Source organism: Cynoglossus semilaevis, chromosome 11, assembly GCF_000523025.1.
Source record: "Cynoglossus semilaevis isolate Cse_v1.0 chromosome 11, Cse_v1.0, whole genome shotgun sequence".
In the NCBI taxonomy this organism is placed as follows: domain Eukaryota; kingdom Metazoa; phylum Chordata; class Actinopteri; order Pleuronectiformes; family Cynoglossidae; genus Cynoglossus; species Cynoglossus semilaevis.
Window position 1 is genome coordinate 5,834,801 of NC_024317.1, and position 14,088 is coordinate 5,848,888.

The 14,088-nt window shown below is 38.9% G+C and overlaps 1 protein-coding gene across 3 annotated transcripts in view; it reads left to right on the top strand.

The window, feature by feature from the left end:
- The window catches only part of taf4a (TAF4A RNA polymerase II, TATA box binding protein (TBP)-associated factor), a 10,737-nt gene extending 2,990 nt beyond the window's left edge, over positions 1 to 7,747 (top strand). For all 3 annotated transcript variants that reach the window (XM_008320211.3, XM_008320209.3, XM_008320210.3), the window contains 13 exons: positions 45 to 158; positions 403 to 489; positions 594 to 716; positions 1,720 to 1,809; positions 1,900 to 2,121; positions 2,210 to 2,357; positions 2,604 to 2,697; positions 2,964 to 3,133; positions 3,241 to 3,371; positions 3,877 to 4,002; positions 4,670 to 4,726; positions 4,821 to 4,943; positions 6,308 to 7,747. In XM_008320211.3, the coding sequence (XP_008318433.1) occupies positions 45 to 158; positions 403 to 489; positions 594 to 716; positions 1,720 to 1,809; positions 1,900 to 2,121; positions 2,210 to 2,357; positions 2,604 to 2,697; positions 2,964 to 3,133; positions 3,241 to 3,371; positions 3,877 to 4,002; positions 4,670 to 4,726; positions 4,821 to 4,943; positions 6,308 to 6,472 (1,650 nt within the window). In that variant the 3' untranslated portion in view covers positions 6,473 to 7,747. The remainder of the gene's footprint in view (positions 1 to 44; positions 159 to 402; positions 490 to 593; positions 717 to 1,719; positions 1,810 to 1,899; positions 2,122 to 2,209; positions 2,358 to 2,603; positions 2,698 to 2,963; positions 3,134 to 3,240; positions 3,372 to 3,876; positions 4,003 to 4,669; positions 4,727 to 4,820; positions 4,944 to 6,307) is intronic.
- The last annotated feature ends 6,341 nt before the right edge of the window (positions 7,748 to 14,088 follow it).

The window sequence follows — 14,088 nt, forward strand, 5'->3', positions numbered from 1 at the left end:
TATTTTTAACTGAATTAGGTGAACTTGCTTTTGTTATTCCTCAGGCTACGGGGAACATTAACAGACAAGTAGCTCCTAGCGCCATCATACGGCAGGGCTGCGCAGCTCCAACAACACTGGCTGCCACCACAACGCTCCACAGACCACCCATTCTCCAGGTAACACTGTAATGTTCTTAGCTTTAACTAATAATTGTCTTATACTTGCTGTGCAATAAAACTTAGCCATGTTGTCATTAAATTTGTACAGATCTGAAGCAAATTGGTCTTAAGTACAACATATTATAATATCTTATAAGAATAGTATACAATACAAAAGTTTATCATACATTTTAACAATTTAATTGTCGATGACCTGTGATTATCTCCTAATATTTTTTCAAAATAAACTATCTTTTTCTAGAGCTCTGTGGGGGTTTCTCCAGGACTAACTCCCCGGACTGTAACCCAAACAGCTGGGAGCACTGTTACTACAACAACAGTCAGCAAAGTGAGTTATGCTTGATCCAAGACACAACATATGACTGTTTATATGGCACATTTTAAAAGAAGCTGAAGCATGCTGCCATTTATTTTTTGTTGTTGTTTTGACAGGAGACAATGGAGAATGTGAAAAAATGTAAGAACTTCCTGGCTACGTTAATAAAACTGGCGTCCACTGGGAAGCAATCGACAGAAGCGGCACCCATCGTGAGGGAGCTGGTCAAAGACCTGCTGGTTAGTGAGGTTTTGTGTATATACAACACTAAGGTGAATAAAAGAGGAAAATCAACCAACCGAGAGATAAGCTCTTTGTTAACGGCCAATAATTGAAAAAAACTATCCGGACACAGCAGTCATTAAATTAATTGTTAATTTGTAAATACTTCCACTTCTGTTTGGCTTCACTCTGCCAAGTTTGGACAGCACGGTCCAAACAGTGGTTCCCAACGTTTTTTGGCTTGTGACCTCATTTTGACATCACACATTTCTGACGACCCCCAGAGACTTCTTTTTTCAGTCACATGTTTGCAGTCGTCAATAAAGATGCGCAAGCTCAGATATTTTTAAATACTGCATTTTATTTGAACCTGATTTATATTTATGAAAGTGAAGGAACACAATTTAAGATTGTGTTTGGTGATTCAGGCAATCCCATTTGAATTCCAGGTGATCCCATGTGGGGTTGCGACCCCAAGGTTGAAACATTCTGGTCTGTATTCACTTACAGTATATTGCATGCTAAAATTTCCATTAGTTTCTTTAAACTGAAGATGCAATTCATAAAATACGCACCTGGAGGTGTTGTGGGACACAGATGAATTAATTATGTTTTATTAATAAATCTCTCCTGCAGGATGCAGTGATAGCTTCCATCAATGAACTTTGAATGCTGATTTAACACTTGTAGAAATCCCATCCATTCTTTTTAGCTACCAACACCAAGTGCAGAATCTGTGAGGGTCCCTGCTGACAGGCAATGGTACTGCAACCTAAACTGCATTTCTAAAGACCACAGAGGATTTCCAACTCTGACCATTGAACTGTGACTACAAGTGATTACAAGCAATACTTTCAGAATAGATATAAATTCCATTTTAAACAGTCACACTTTAAAAGTGTCCAGATGTAAAATAAGCTTCTTCAGGACTGAAGTCGAGAACCTAGTGAAGTTAGGTCTGTTAGTTATATCTGCCAATTGTATAGCCATGATCCCAGTCATGCTTTTGTGTTGTATTAGGAGGGGAAACTGGAGGCTGAGGAATTCACCAGCAGATTGTACAAAGAGCTCAAATCTTCACCACAACCTTACCTTGTGCCTTTCCTCAAGGTGAGAAAACCTTTCACGTCTTGTTATTGTGAGTAATGTATTTTTCAGCCAGTATCAGATCAGTATAGTTACTCTGTTTGTTCTCTGTAGAGAAGCCTTCCAGCCTTGAGGCAACTCACACCAGACTCTGCAGCGTTCATCCAGCAGAGTCAAGCCCCTCAGACAACTGCAAGCCCTGTCTCCTCTCCTTCACTGACCCCGGCCACGGTGACCACAGTTGTTCTGAGCAGCCCTGCTCCTCGGCTCACCACCCCAATCAGCAGGCCTCAGCTACAGCCAGGCATCAGCAAACCAGGACTGACCCCCACAATGGTACACTGAATAAAATAATTCAACAAACAAGTCTAAGAAGCTTTTATTATGATAGGATGAGAAATAAGACGATCTGAAACCTCTACAGGTTCTTCAGCCTCAGCAGCAGAGACCAATTCTGCGACCTCAGGTTAATTTCCCAACACCTTCAACCCCCATGGTGACGCTCAGGAACCAGGCACCCAGTCGCATTATGTTGGGACATCAGCAGGTCCAGCTTAAGGAGCTGCAACCAGGTGGGGATGTGAAACTTCACTATGTTCAGATTCCCAACCACATCACTCAGTTCCTCAATTCAGATTAGATAGAGAGCAGATTTGATATTTGTTGTATAGCTGTTGTTATTCATGTAGCATGACTAAATATTAACTACATTTGAATGTAGGTTATTCTGTGTACAGTATTAAACAATCACTATGTAGCAGCAGAAAAAAAACATGTAATGTGAATATTAAGCAATTGTTTTTATTTTTCCCCATCAGTCACTACGAGGCCAGAGTTACCATCACAAGTCCCTGCAGCAGCCTTGACTCCAGCAAACAAAAACAAGCTGAAAGAGGCCGGGGGCACTTTTAAGTGAGAACCAACACCACACCATTCAAATATCAGTTTAAGATCAATTTAATATACAAGTGGTCATTCTAAAGCCATTGCATGTGGATGATACCAACAAAAGGCCTCTGTTTCAGAAACTGTAACTTCACAAACAAGAAGCTATCACATAAAGGATGATGACTTTATCACACTGTTGTAGTTTCTAAAGTACATCTGGCCTGTTTGCAAATTATTAATCAAACAACTATTGACTTGTATTTTTTTTTTATTTACTTTAACATTCACAGGGATGATGATGACATCAATGACGTAGCCTCTATGGCAGGAGTGAACTTATCAGAGGAGAGCGCAAATATCCTGGCCACCAATTCTGGACTAGTAGGAGTGGTGACACATTCCTGTAAAGATGAAGCTTTCCTGTCCTGTGCCCTCCTACAAAGAAGGATGTTGGAGATAGGTGAGGAACTTTAGACATTTACTACAAAGGATTCTGAAGTTGTTCCATTAAATATTATGTCATAAATTATCAACAAATTCAAAGTCAGAGAGTACTCTCCCTTTCAGGGAGGAGACATGGTGTGACGGACCTGGGCGCAGACGTTGTGAATTTTGTCTCCCATGCTGCTCAGCAGCGTCTCCAAAACCTGCTAGAGAATGTTTCCCAAGTGGCTCAGCAGAAAAATGTCAGCTTCAAGGTTTGTCAACAGCTGCAGCATTTGCTAAAGTTAGATAACACAAACAAATTAGTTATGCATCGTTCATGCACTTCTCTCAGATTTCTTATTTATCTCATTACATTCTTAAACATTTTTAACTATGGTAACTTGATTGCCTTCAAATTTCAGTGCCAGAAAATCTGATGTTTGGTAATTAGCTGGAATCTTTATTTAAGAAAAAAAAACAAGTTAACATTTTTGTTTGCAAAAGGACTAAAAAAGTGTAACCTATTGTGTAAAATTTATTTTACTAGTCTGTTTAATAATATAAACTCAATAGTTAGTAATTTAATCTAATTATCGTTCTTCTCTTAATACTACATAAGTTTTATTGTGTTGACATGAATAGATTTTAATGAATCTTTTTTTGTTTTTGTTTTTTTTTTTTCATTTTTACAAATGTATACTTTCTTGAAACTAGTGTTCTTTATTATATTTTTTGTGTCATTCACTAGTATTTCCTCCTCTCTCTCTCTCGTTACAGGAGGATCACAACTGTGAGCAGAGCAGCGATGTCCGTGCTCAGCTCAAGTTCTTTGAGCAGCTTGACCAGTTAGAGAAACAGAGGAAAGAGGAGCAGGAGAGGGAGATCCTCCTGAAGGCAGCTAAGGTATAAACCACAAGCATCCAAACCATTTATCCACAGGTCATTGTCAAAAGTCACACAGAATTTCCATTGTAACAAAAAGCAGAAACTTTGAACTCAGATGACAGGCCTGAAGTCGACTCAGAAAGCACATTTGTAACTGTAGAGAGCAGTGAAATTTGTTTAAATTTTGCTGCACAAACAAAATACCAAAAAACGAAACGTATTTGACAAGTTCACAGAATTTAAACAGCCGTAACAATTCTTAAGGATGCGGTTTGTCATGCTATTTTTAAACCCTCATTGCCTCATTACTTCCTATAGTGCTTTTATTTTGAGAAAATAAGCAGAAATTCTAACCTCTGTTCTTACCATAGAGTGTTGTTTTTGATTTTTTAATGCCTTTAAGTTTTTCTCTTGGTTATTATTGTAAAGTAAGCCCCCGGTGTTCTTTAAAACTGTGCGTAAACTGCTTTAACAAATGGACCTGATGATACATCATTGAGCAGTGGTTGGAAGTTTGTATCTTTAACTTCAATTCCTGTTCATTTAACATTAAAGAAGGACAATCAGCACTTCATTAGTTCATTCTGTGAGGCTCATCAAAGTGAAAATAACTATTTTGGAAATAGAATACAAAAATCACAATGTGCAGTTCAGTTATTAATGTAACCCGTATCTGGCTCTTCAGTCCCGAGCTCGGCAGGAAGACCCTGAGCAGCTGCGTCTGAAACAGAAGGCAAAAGAGGTAAGATGACAGGAGGAGTCTCCAGGTCTCAGCTTCTGTACAATGAACTCTTGGGCATTTGTAAACCCTATGTTTTTAAATGCTCATTGTCCAGATGCAGCAGCAGGAGCTGGCTCAGATGAGACAGAGGGAGGCCAACCTGACTGCACTGGCAGCCATTGGCCCCAGGAAGAAGAGGAAATTGTTGGATTCTCCTTCCTCCTCTGCTGTAGCCGAGGTAACCCCACTGACACTCACATCCTGGTTCGTCTTCCACTGTGTAGAGAACACCATGTTCCATGACCTAATTAGACGCAAGATAATCTGGGACTAGAGAGACAATTATGACTGACATTTCAATAAAGACTATGAAGGTTATGTAGGTGTTGGCTTAAGTGGCAGTAATCACATGATCATATAAATCTAGTTTTGTAGTATCAAATGTATAATAGTAACAGCTAATGCTAACAGTTATCATCAGAAACTTCTGTTTACCCTGACAAAGACCTGCTGTCTGTCACAAAACAAACAAGTGAAATGGTTTATTAGTGCAGACAGTTTTGAACTCGTGTTTGTGGGCCGTCACATGACAGATGACTAAACAAAACCAGGCGTATCCCATCAGAGATGTGATGTGATTGTAGTGTATAGCATTACGTCCTGCCTTGGCTTTAATCCTTTTGCATACTGATACACATGCAAACAGTTACCTGTTCCCTTTTTTCTTGTTTTTCATTTAAGGTTATATTTAAAAAAATAAGAAAGATGTTTCAGTCAGGAAGTGGAAAGAGACAGAAGAAGAAATAAAGAGGAAAGAGACAGAGACAGAAGAAGAAATAAAGAGGAAACAGTGGCGAGAGAGAGAAACAAAGTGTGAACCGGAATTTTACACAGTTTCAAAGATCTATGTTGAGGTCGAAGAATTGGTGGATTAACACATTGGAATCAGGTCGTCTGTTGTTAACATGGATGGAGTTGTTTCTTGTTGCTGAGATAAAGATTATCTCTTTTGTATGGGAAGAGTTTTGGTGGCGCTTCAGAAGGCAGGAAAACATTAACGCCACATAAACTTACACCACAACGACACCTACAGGCTAATACTGTAATAATAAAGTCACATGCTACTATGTGCAACTGTTGCAAGTTTAAAGCATTGTTGATACACTAACAATGACTAAGCTTGATGATACATTCATTCCGCAAAATCTTTCAGACAGCAGAGTTTCAAGCCGGTAGTGGTTTAGATGGCAGTGTATCATCAGGTTAATAGAGGCGTGTTTCATCCAACACCATCATTTGTCATTATGCTCGACTTAATATCTTATTATTCTTAGCCAGGTTTTTTTTTTTGGACTTCATTTACTTTGAGCTTCAAAACTTTGAGCATACACCTGGAACACACTTAGTGGTCCAAGGTCCCAGCCTTCTACATTCAACCCTCGGCACGTCTAACAGGATTAACAGTAGCGATACAACACCATATGTATCAGCACAAAGCTCCTAACGATAAGGATGATAATTTGAAAAGTTTTAATTCATGTTAAACTGGGCACTTTCCACCCACTCTTGCCCTCCCACCCCCCACCCTCCACCACCTCACAGGGATCAGGAACAGGTTCCTCTTCATCCGTCGGAACTGGTTCGTCTGCTTCCAGACCCACACGGCAGCGCATCACTCGCGTCAATCTCAGGGACCTCCTCTTCTGTTTGGAGAATGAGAGATTTACCAGTAGCTCTCATTTCCTCTACAAGGGCTTCCTCAAATAGGTTTGATGTCAGTGAGGAGCAAGAGTGGGCTCAGCAGCAGCAGCAGCAGCAGGAGCAGACGAAGTATGAGGAGAGGTGAGAGGCAGGGGAGTGAAGAGTGTGGAGAGACCAGCAGCTCCCACCACACAGAGTGCATAAGAGACTCTTCAGTATGAAGAGGAAAAAAGAAGTGACTTGGCTCATTTCAAGGTTTTTCTGATAAAACCTGGTGACCTGAAAAAGCATTAGTAGCTAATTAAGTCTGATACCATGTCTCTCTCGCCTCAAATAACGCCTATTTTCTGTCACAGTAGTGGTGGATTGACGGCCCTTTATCAGCTCTCGCTGAGGTATTTTTACAAAAAAATTATATAAAAGGGGGTTTTTGTATGAAGAAATGGATTTTACCACCACAAACTTCTGCACAGTAACGTTTATTTTCTGATCGTTTATATGTGCGGCAAACTGTAAAGCAGTGGAAAAAAATCATCTTTTATTAGACCACCGACTAATTTTTATTGTCTTTGTTCAGTTGTTGACTAAAATAGTTTGAGCTCCAAACTGTATAACCTACTGAGTTGCCTTCCTAAATCTTAAGCCATATAGTCACCCTGACACAAAAATCCCTGCTGTATCTATAGCAGTAGCGCTCTCTCTATCTCTATCTCTCTCTCTCTCGCTCGCTTTCTCTGCCTCTTTCTCTCTCTCTGTCTGTCATCTTCTGTACTTTTGATTTTTCTCTTTTTGGCATATTTATTCACTAAACTCAGTTTTAAATTAATGTTTAGTTATTTATTTAATTTCCTGTGACACCTGAAGTGGTCTATGTAGCTTAATTTTTAAAAAAGAGATTTTGTGGAGTGTATAATTTTTACTTTTTTTTGCCAGAGGTGTGGTCTTTTTTTTGTTAAATCTGAGTTTTCAAGTAAGTCTGACATTTATTCTTTTCTAAACTTTCAGTGGGTTTCTTTAGGCTCTACTGTTATACCAAACATACATCTACCTGAAAGTGATTCTATTTTTGTAGAAGCCCCACCAACACATATTTCTACTCTTGTAATAGTGACTGACATTATCCTCAAATCATTTCCTTAACTTCTTCTATTTTTGTGTGCTACTGGATGCCACCGTAGGTTTTTAGTACCTACGACCCAAGAAACTTGAGTTTCTTCATGTATATTTGTAAATGTTACAGCAAAGATTTTACACAAGGTTTTGTATAGAATTCAGAATATACCCACATTATACGGGGAAAAAATCTCTATGAAAGTTTGAATAAATAATGATTTTACAGTACATTTGTGATCGCTCTGGGGTTTTTGCACTCACTAGGGGGCAGCATTGCATTGTTATAACGTGGCGGCGTATGAGATGATGTGTTGTGAAAATTGGTTCCAGTAGGTGGCAGTAATACAAATATAGGCTTGACACCTTGTTATTTAAACTTTTTTTAAAAAATTTATTTTTGTAATTTTTAAATTTAAATAATACATGTTGTTTAGGTAATTCTATCCAGTGAGAAGAGGAAACGGACTATTTCCGTCTATCACAAACATGTTACGATGCAATCTTCGTTTTCGGTGACTCATCACGAGCTTCTAGAATACGCATTACCAACCTAACTAGATGGATCTGTGGCACTTTACCAGCTGCATGAGCTCACTGCAAACACTAGATACAGGTATTTGATATTGTTGAGATTAGACTCTAAACAAGCGTGAACAACCTATGGAAGCAGGCAGTGTTGAAGAGCAGCATTCAGGTTTATTGAACTTATCGCAAATAGTCACTAGATGGCAGTAGAACATTTTGCATTTTTGTTACAGTCTCGTCAGACAGCGTTAAAATGCAGCAGTTCCTTAGTTTCCAGAGCAGCTTACAAAATAACGTTCTGATTGATTGGTTTGGTGTCGCGAAATAGTTGTAATGAATAATTATCTTTAGTTTTCATTCTCTATCAGTTTTTACTTTTCTAAAAGCCCTTAACTATCGATGTGTTTGGACTGTGTATGTATTGGTTTTCACGTGCAGAGGAGAGTCGTGCACCGTGAGACAAACTTTCCAGCTCAATGTATGGAGAGAACTAGAAAGATACATCGATATCTGTTCCACTTCTTTATAAGTTCAGGAGGTCTTCTGCCTCAAAATGGTTAAAAACATCATAAGCAACATTTAGGGATGGAGTAGATGACATTGTTAATGCCAGAGCAGACATAGCCTGACAGTGTGAGACAGCACCTCCGTGTGATGGCAGTAGTGATGCAGGTAAACGCATCGTTCCTTCTTCCTTATTCCAATGACATCACACAGTCGGTGTGTGCTTATCTAGCCTCACTTTAGCATCTGCTCCCACTAGAGTCTCAGATACAGTATGTGTTATCACAGTCAGACTCTGTATACTATATAAATGTACTGCATCTTTAAAGTAGCTTGGTCACAGGGTTCAGGAGACGTTCACACATCCACTCAGTGCTGTTTCACCCCTGGGCTCTATGGGGACTTTTTTTTCTGCATTGCAAACGTGTACAAATCGGCAGCACACATGAAGAGAAATGTGTTAAAAGCTTCCAATCAGGATTTCCTTTTTAAAGGAAAGTTTTCCTTTTGTAGTAAAATACTTCGAACACTATTTAAAAGACCAGTACTAGTACTGCTCAGTTGTTTGTGCAGTTAAAGCTGAGACGATGCTCTCCATTTGGAGAAGTAACTTGATGAATGGATTCAGATTCAGAACTTTATTGTCACTAATGTGAGATTTGTTTTGCAGTTAGTCGTGGAAACATTTACGACGTAAAACACATAAAAGGCAAACAGCGAACACACAAGAACACAACCAAACATGATTAGGAGCAGTCAAGTGAAGTGGAATTAATCACGCAAGTAAACTAAGTGCAATTATGTAATAATAATCATGCAAATAAATCGCAATTAATTGCACATGCTGTGAAAGAGAGGCCTGGTTGTAGGTACTCTGTATTTTTTGCCTTGAAGGTAGAGTAGGGGTGTCTCAGAGAAGTGGACGGTCTTGTTTGTCTTGTATTTGTTATTCACTTTCTGACAAACTGACTTTATAAAGCAGTTAAAGTGTCTTTACACAGAGCCAAAACAAAACATCTCTGATAATACATTTTTAATGAGGCAAGTCGACAAAGAAAAATTGTTTGTCATTGTTTTTCAACAAAGTCAACAAGTCAACAAAGAAAAATTGTTTGTCATTGTTTTTAGAAACATTTTTTTTTCTAGGCCAGCCAAAAAAAATTTAAATTTTTTTTAGAAACATTTTTTTTGGACACAAGGAAAAAAAAAATTTTTTAAGTATCTTGGGGTCTTGTTCACGAGTGACGGTAGGATGGAGTGTGAGATTGACAGGCGGATAGGTGCAGCGGCCGCAGTAATGTACTAAATTGAATTTTCAATTAAATTTGTTCATAAGGAACGATAAATACTAAAAAAGTGTAAGGAGCAAATCTAGTAAAAAAAAGTAGGTCACACCCACTCTTTATTAAAATGTACTTTTTTTAATTCTCTGGAGCTAAGGAGAGTAATCTTGCAGTGAAGAGTTTGTCACAAAGTTTTAATGTTTGATAAAGAAAAATATATATTTATATATCACTCTCTTGCTTTTGGTCCCTTGCTTGGTTATTTTACCTGTTTTTTATAAGAATAATTTAAAATGTTTTCTTAATTATTAGTATTTTATGTTATCAATATAGTTGTTCGTATCTATGTTTTTGATGTTTAGATGGTGGGGAAAAAATAATATATTATATTTCTGGGGACCTATTCATTGTTTTTTTGTTATCTTTAATGGGTAAAATTCGCTCTTGATACGAGTGGATTGAGATATGAGTGCTGTTGTATAACTGATTAAACTCCTATCTAGGAAGTCCACTGTACATCTATTTCGTAAAAACTACTGAGCCATTACTTGTTTATTTTTCACATACCAAGCCTTTGTTGGCTGTTCCTTTCCTGAATAATACTTTTCATATTCAAACTCTATTACTACCACCTATTTTAAGGAACCTCCCGACGACCTTTACGCTCTTACTTTGTCTCTGACATTCCGCCGCCTCTTGGTGTAAATGTTTCGCTTTCCAGACATGTTTGTGGTTAACAAATGGAATACCAACTACACCTGGGATTTGTGCACATGCTGAATTTTTTTGGTTTGTTCCGACATGTGTGTATTGAACGTTTAACCTCTCTGACCTCCTGTATGTGCTGGAGGTCTGCTCAACGCTGCGAAACATTTCACGCTGTCGCTCTTTTTTTTTCTATAAAACCTTTACCGTAACAACAAGCACGGCCAAAAAAATTATCTGTAAGTAGTTGCAGCACAAAAAACAGGCTCTTTGTTGGGCACGGAGAAACAGATGCATCCTGACAATACGTGACAGGATCTCCGTGTGATGGCGGTAGTGATTGAGGTGGAGGCGTCGCCCTTTGTGCCTCGTCCCAATCCAATATTTTCCTTGGTAATCCCTCTCCACTCCTCAACACCACTGCTTTTTCAGAGTTAAGTCCACATAAGCTCCTACTTGAGTGCCGGAGGCAGAGCCCCAACAGGGATGGTGCTGTTGCCTAGCGACTTCTCAGTCACTACACCTGTGGATGTTGGGTAAACACCCCAAGCCTGCCATAGCAAAGAAGTAAATAACATAACTGCACACCAATATGGAACTATTCCTTAATTAGACAACCTTTAAATTTGTTGTATTTAATGCAATCTTTTATTCTTCTCCCAGGGGAGAGTTTAGATTTACTGCTTTGTATATATATACGTCCCTCACATTTTGGTGCTCCTGTCTGCTGCTAAATTTTATTTAATTTTTTTAGATTTTGTTGATCTGATGTTGCTGCTCTGTATGTATAAATAGTTTCTGGCCTAGAAATCATAGCATTTTTATGCCCATGGAGGGGCTGAAGTTTAATGTTGGTTACGGTCCTCTCATGGGTTACGAAATTCTCCACGTTGGGTCTGACCCCCGGCTGCATGAAGGTAAACGACCTCGTAGAGTAGCATTGCTCCGGAAATCGCTAAATTGTAATTTCTTCTAATCCCACCACATTCAAGCTGTGAGACGAATACAACACAAGACGGTTAATTAATTTTATCCCTTTCACCACCTCTTGGCGTCTTGTTGATTAGGCTGGGAGCTTATGAATAAAACTCTCTCACAGGAGGGACATGGGATTGTGATCTGCATGCAGTGATGTGAGCACTGTGTGATGTAGTCACTGTGTTTTTATCATCCTTTAAGATGAAGAGTTCCAGTAGCACTCAACCACTTTTATCCAAAAATGAAAGAGAACACTTCCTCGCCTGTGGCTGCAGAAATGTATCACGGAACGCCAGTGGGTGTGTTTTCACCTCCTCACATCTCAGCTTCTTCCCGTGCCCTTGTTCAACCCAGGTAGATGCTGACTTCAGACTTTTTTGTTATGGGGTTGACCCGGGGCACTCGGCTTTGTCCTGGAGATGCTATAATAAGGCCAGTGTTTACGACTGTGACTGAAATGGGTTTGTAAGTGTGGGTGAACCCGTGAGGTATTGACGTGGGGGTTAACAGCCTGTTGGCCTCTTTAATGGAGCTGAATCAGGCCGAGCTGCAGTCAGTGTCAGCCCACCAGCCCAAAACATCTTCATTTAAAGAGTCATTTTCTGTATTAGGAAGTCAGGGCACATCAATTTGAATATAACACACACGTTGTCCAGATGTGTGCGGGGAAATAGCCATGGCCAATTTGCCTTTAACACAGTGGTTCCCAAAATGAGGGTACTCCCCCAGAACTGGGCAGGGAACATTTTTTTATCTCTCTGTATGGACATTTGTATTTTTTTTTACCTTTTCACCAATGAGAATAAGAGTTTTCTTCTTCCCTGTTTCTTCAATGACAGTAATTTAATTTAAAACAAATTAAAACTCATTCAAAGTTCAGAAACTACTGCTTAACATCTGTGACTTAGTATAAAATATGGGCATTAGTATTATATGACTGCCTGCTGTATGTGGAAAAATCCGTTAAATATTATTCATTTTGATAGCCTTGGGGTTCATTGTATGACCTTTTCTCTGATACATTTTCTTCATCATTACCTACGAAAATATATATAAATATATTTTCTTGTCGCCTAGTTAACGACCATATAAAAACTAGTCATTCAACAATCTACCAAAATGTGTTTTATTGCATTTTAAATATATCCACTAATCTGTATCAGCCTATAAATAGTATTTAAAATGTATTCATAAATCTAAGAACTATAATATCGGTCTCTGATGCTCGCACAAGTAAAAACACTTCATCTCCACACACATATCTTAACCCTGTGCTACAATTACAGTAGAACATTACCAAGTGCCTGAGGCCAACCACTGAAACGGAAAGAAAAACACAGATTTGGCAGAAAACACATTACACTAAATAGGATTTAGGATGTATCTACAAGAAGAAGAAGAAACCAGCAAATCAGAATCCCCCAGTTCTCATTAAATCATGAACCCAAAAGTTTGTATCAAGTATTTCCTCTAGAGTTTGAAAGTAAAGTGAAGTATACTCAAACAACTTTGCTCTTAAGATGGACTGGAGTTTAAACACCAGACAGATGGAGTTGTTAAAAAAAAAAATCTTGAGACTAAACAGATGACTTGTTCCTGTAATATCATCATTACGTTTACAAGACTTCAGCCATTACACATGTGTGATAGTCAATTATTTATGTGTACTGATGACTGTGCGCTGCATCTATTATTCATGTTAACTGTTGGTCTGCCCTCCCGGATTAATGCTGACGGAGAAAATTGCAGGGGCAGATGGGAATAGAAACAGAATCACTCACTAACAGACACCAGGAAGCTGAATGGGCTGCGTAGGAGTCGTCTCCTACCGTTTAGAGGTGGAGCCAGTGTCCTGGGGAAAGCGTTTAACCTGTGGTTTGAGGTGAAGAATTATGTGTAGTTGATTAGAGTCAGAGCTCTGCTCAAGGATGCAGGACGGCTATCCCTCAGCACTCCAGCATGTAATCACACAGAGTAGCAGTGGGTCTCTGCAGAGCTGCTCAGCAGCAGGAGCAGCAGGAGCAGGAGAGCAGAGTCTGTGTACTTGTCTTACAAATAACCCCAGGGCAAGGCCATCATTCATTGTAATTGTATTACAGGTGTTCCTGAATATGGAAAGTGTGTCTGAGCAGCCGCGTGAATGTTCATAATAAGACGCTTCAGTTGTCAGCAGTGGAAGATGTGACAAATGCATGACACCGCGTTAATAACGCTACCCAGACTCAGGCAGTGCACATTTTTTACTGTCAAATTTGAAATCTCCAAAGAAAAACAGGAAGTGTCTCATTAGGAAAAGCGTGTTCTCTTTGACAGCCAAGAGCAAATTAAAGGGTAGATAATGTTTCTGTTTCAGACAATTGAAACAAAGGATGGAGGCTACACTGAACAAGGAAAAGAGCACTGGACTTGAACAACACTGCACAGCTGCATGACCAGATTATGTAGAGCATACGTGCCAATTGTGGCGTACCAAAAAAGTTTATTTTTTTTGAATTTTAACAACAAAAATTGATGTAGCTAAGTATTTTAAGGCAAATTAGTGTATTTTTAGTCATTTTTGAGAAACTTTTTTTT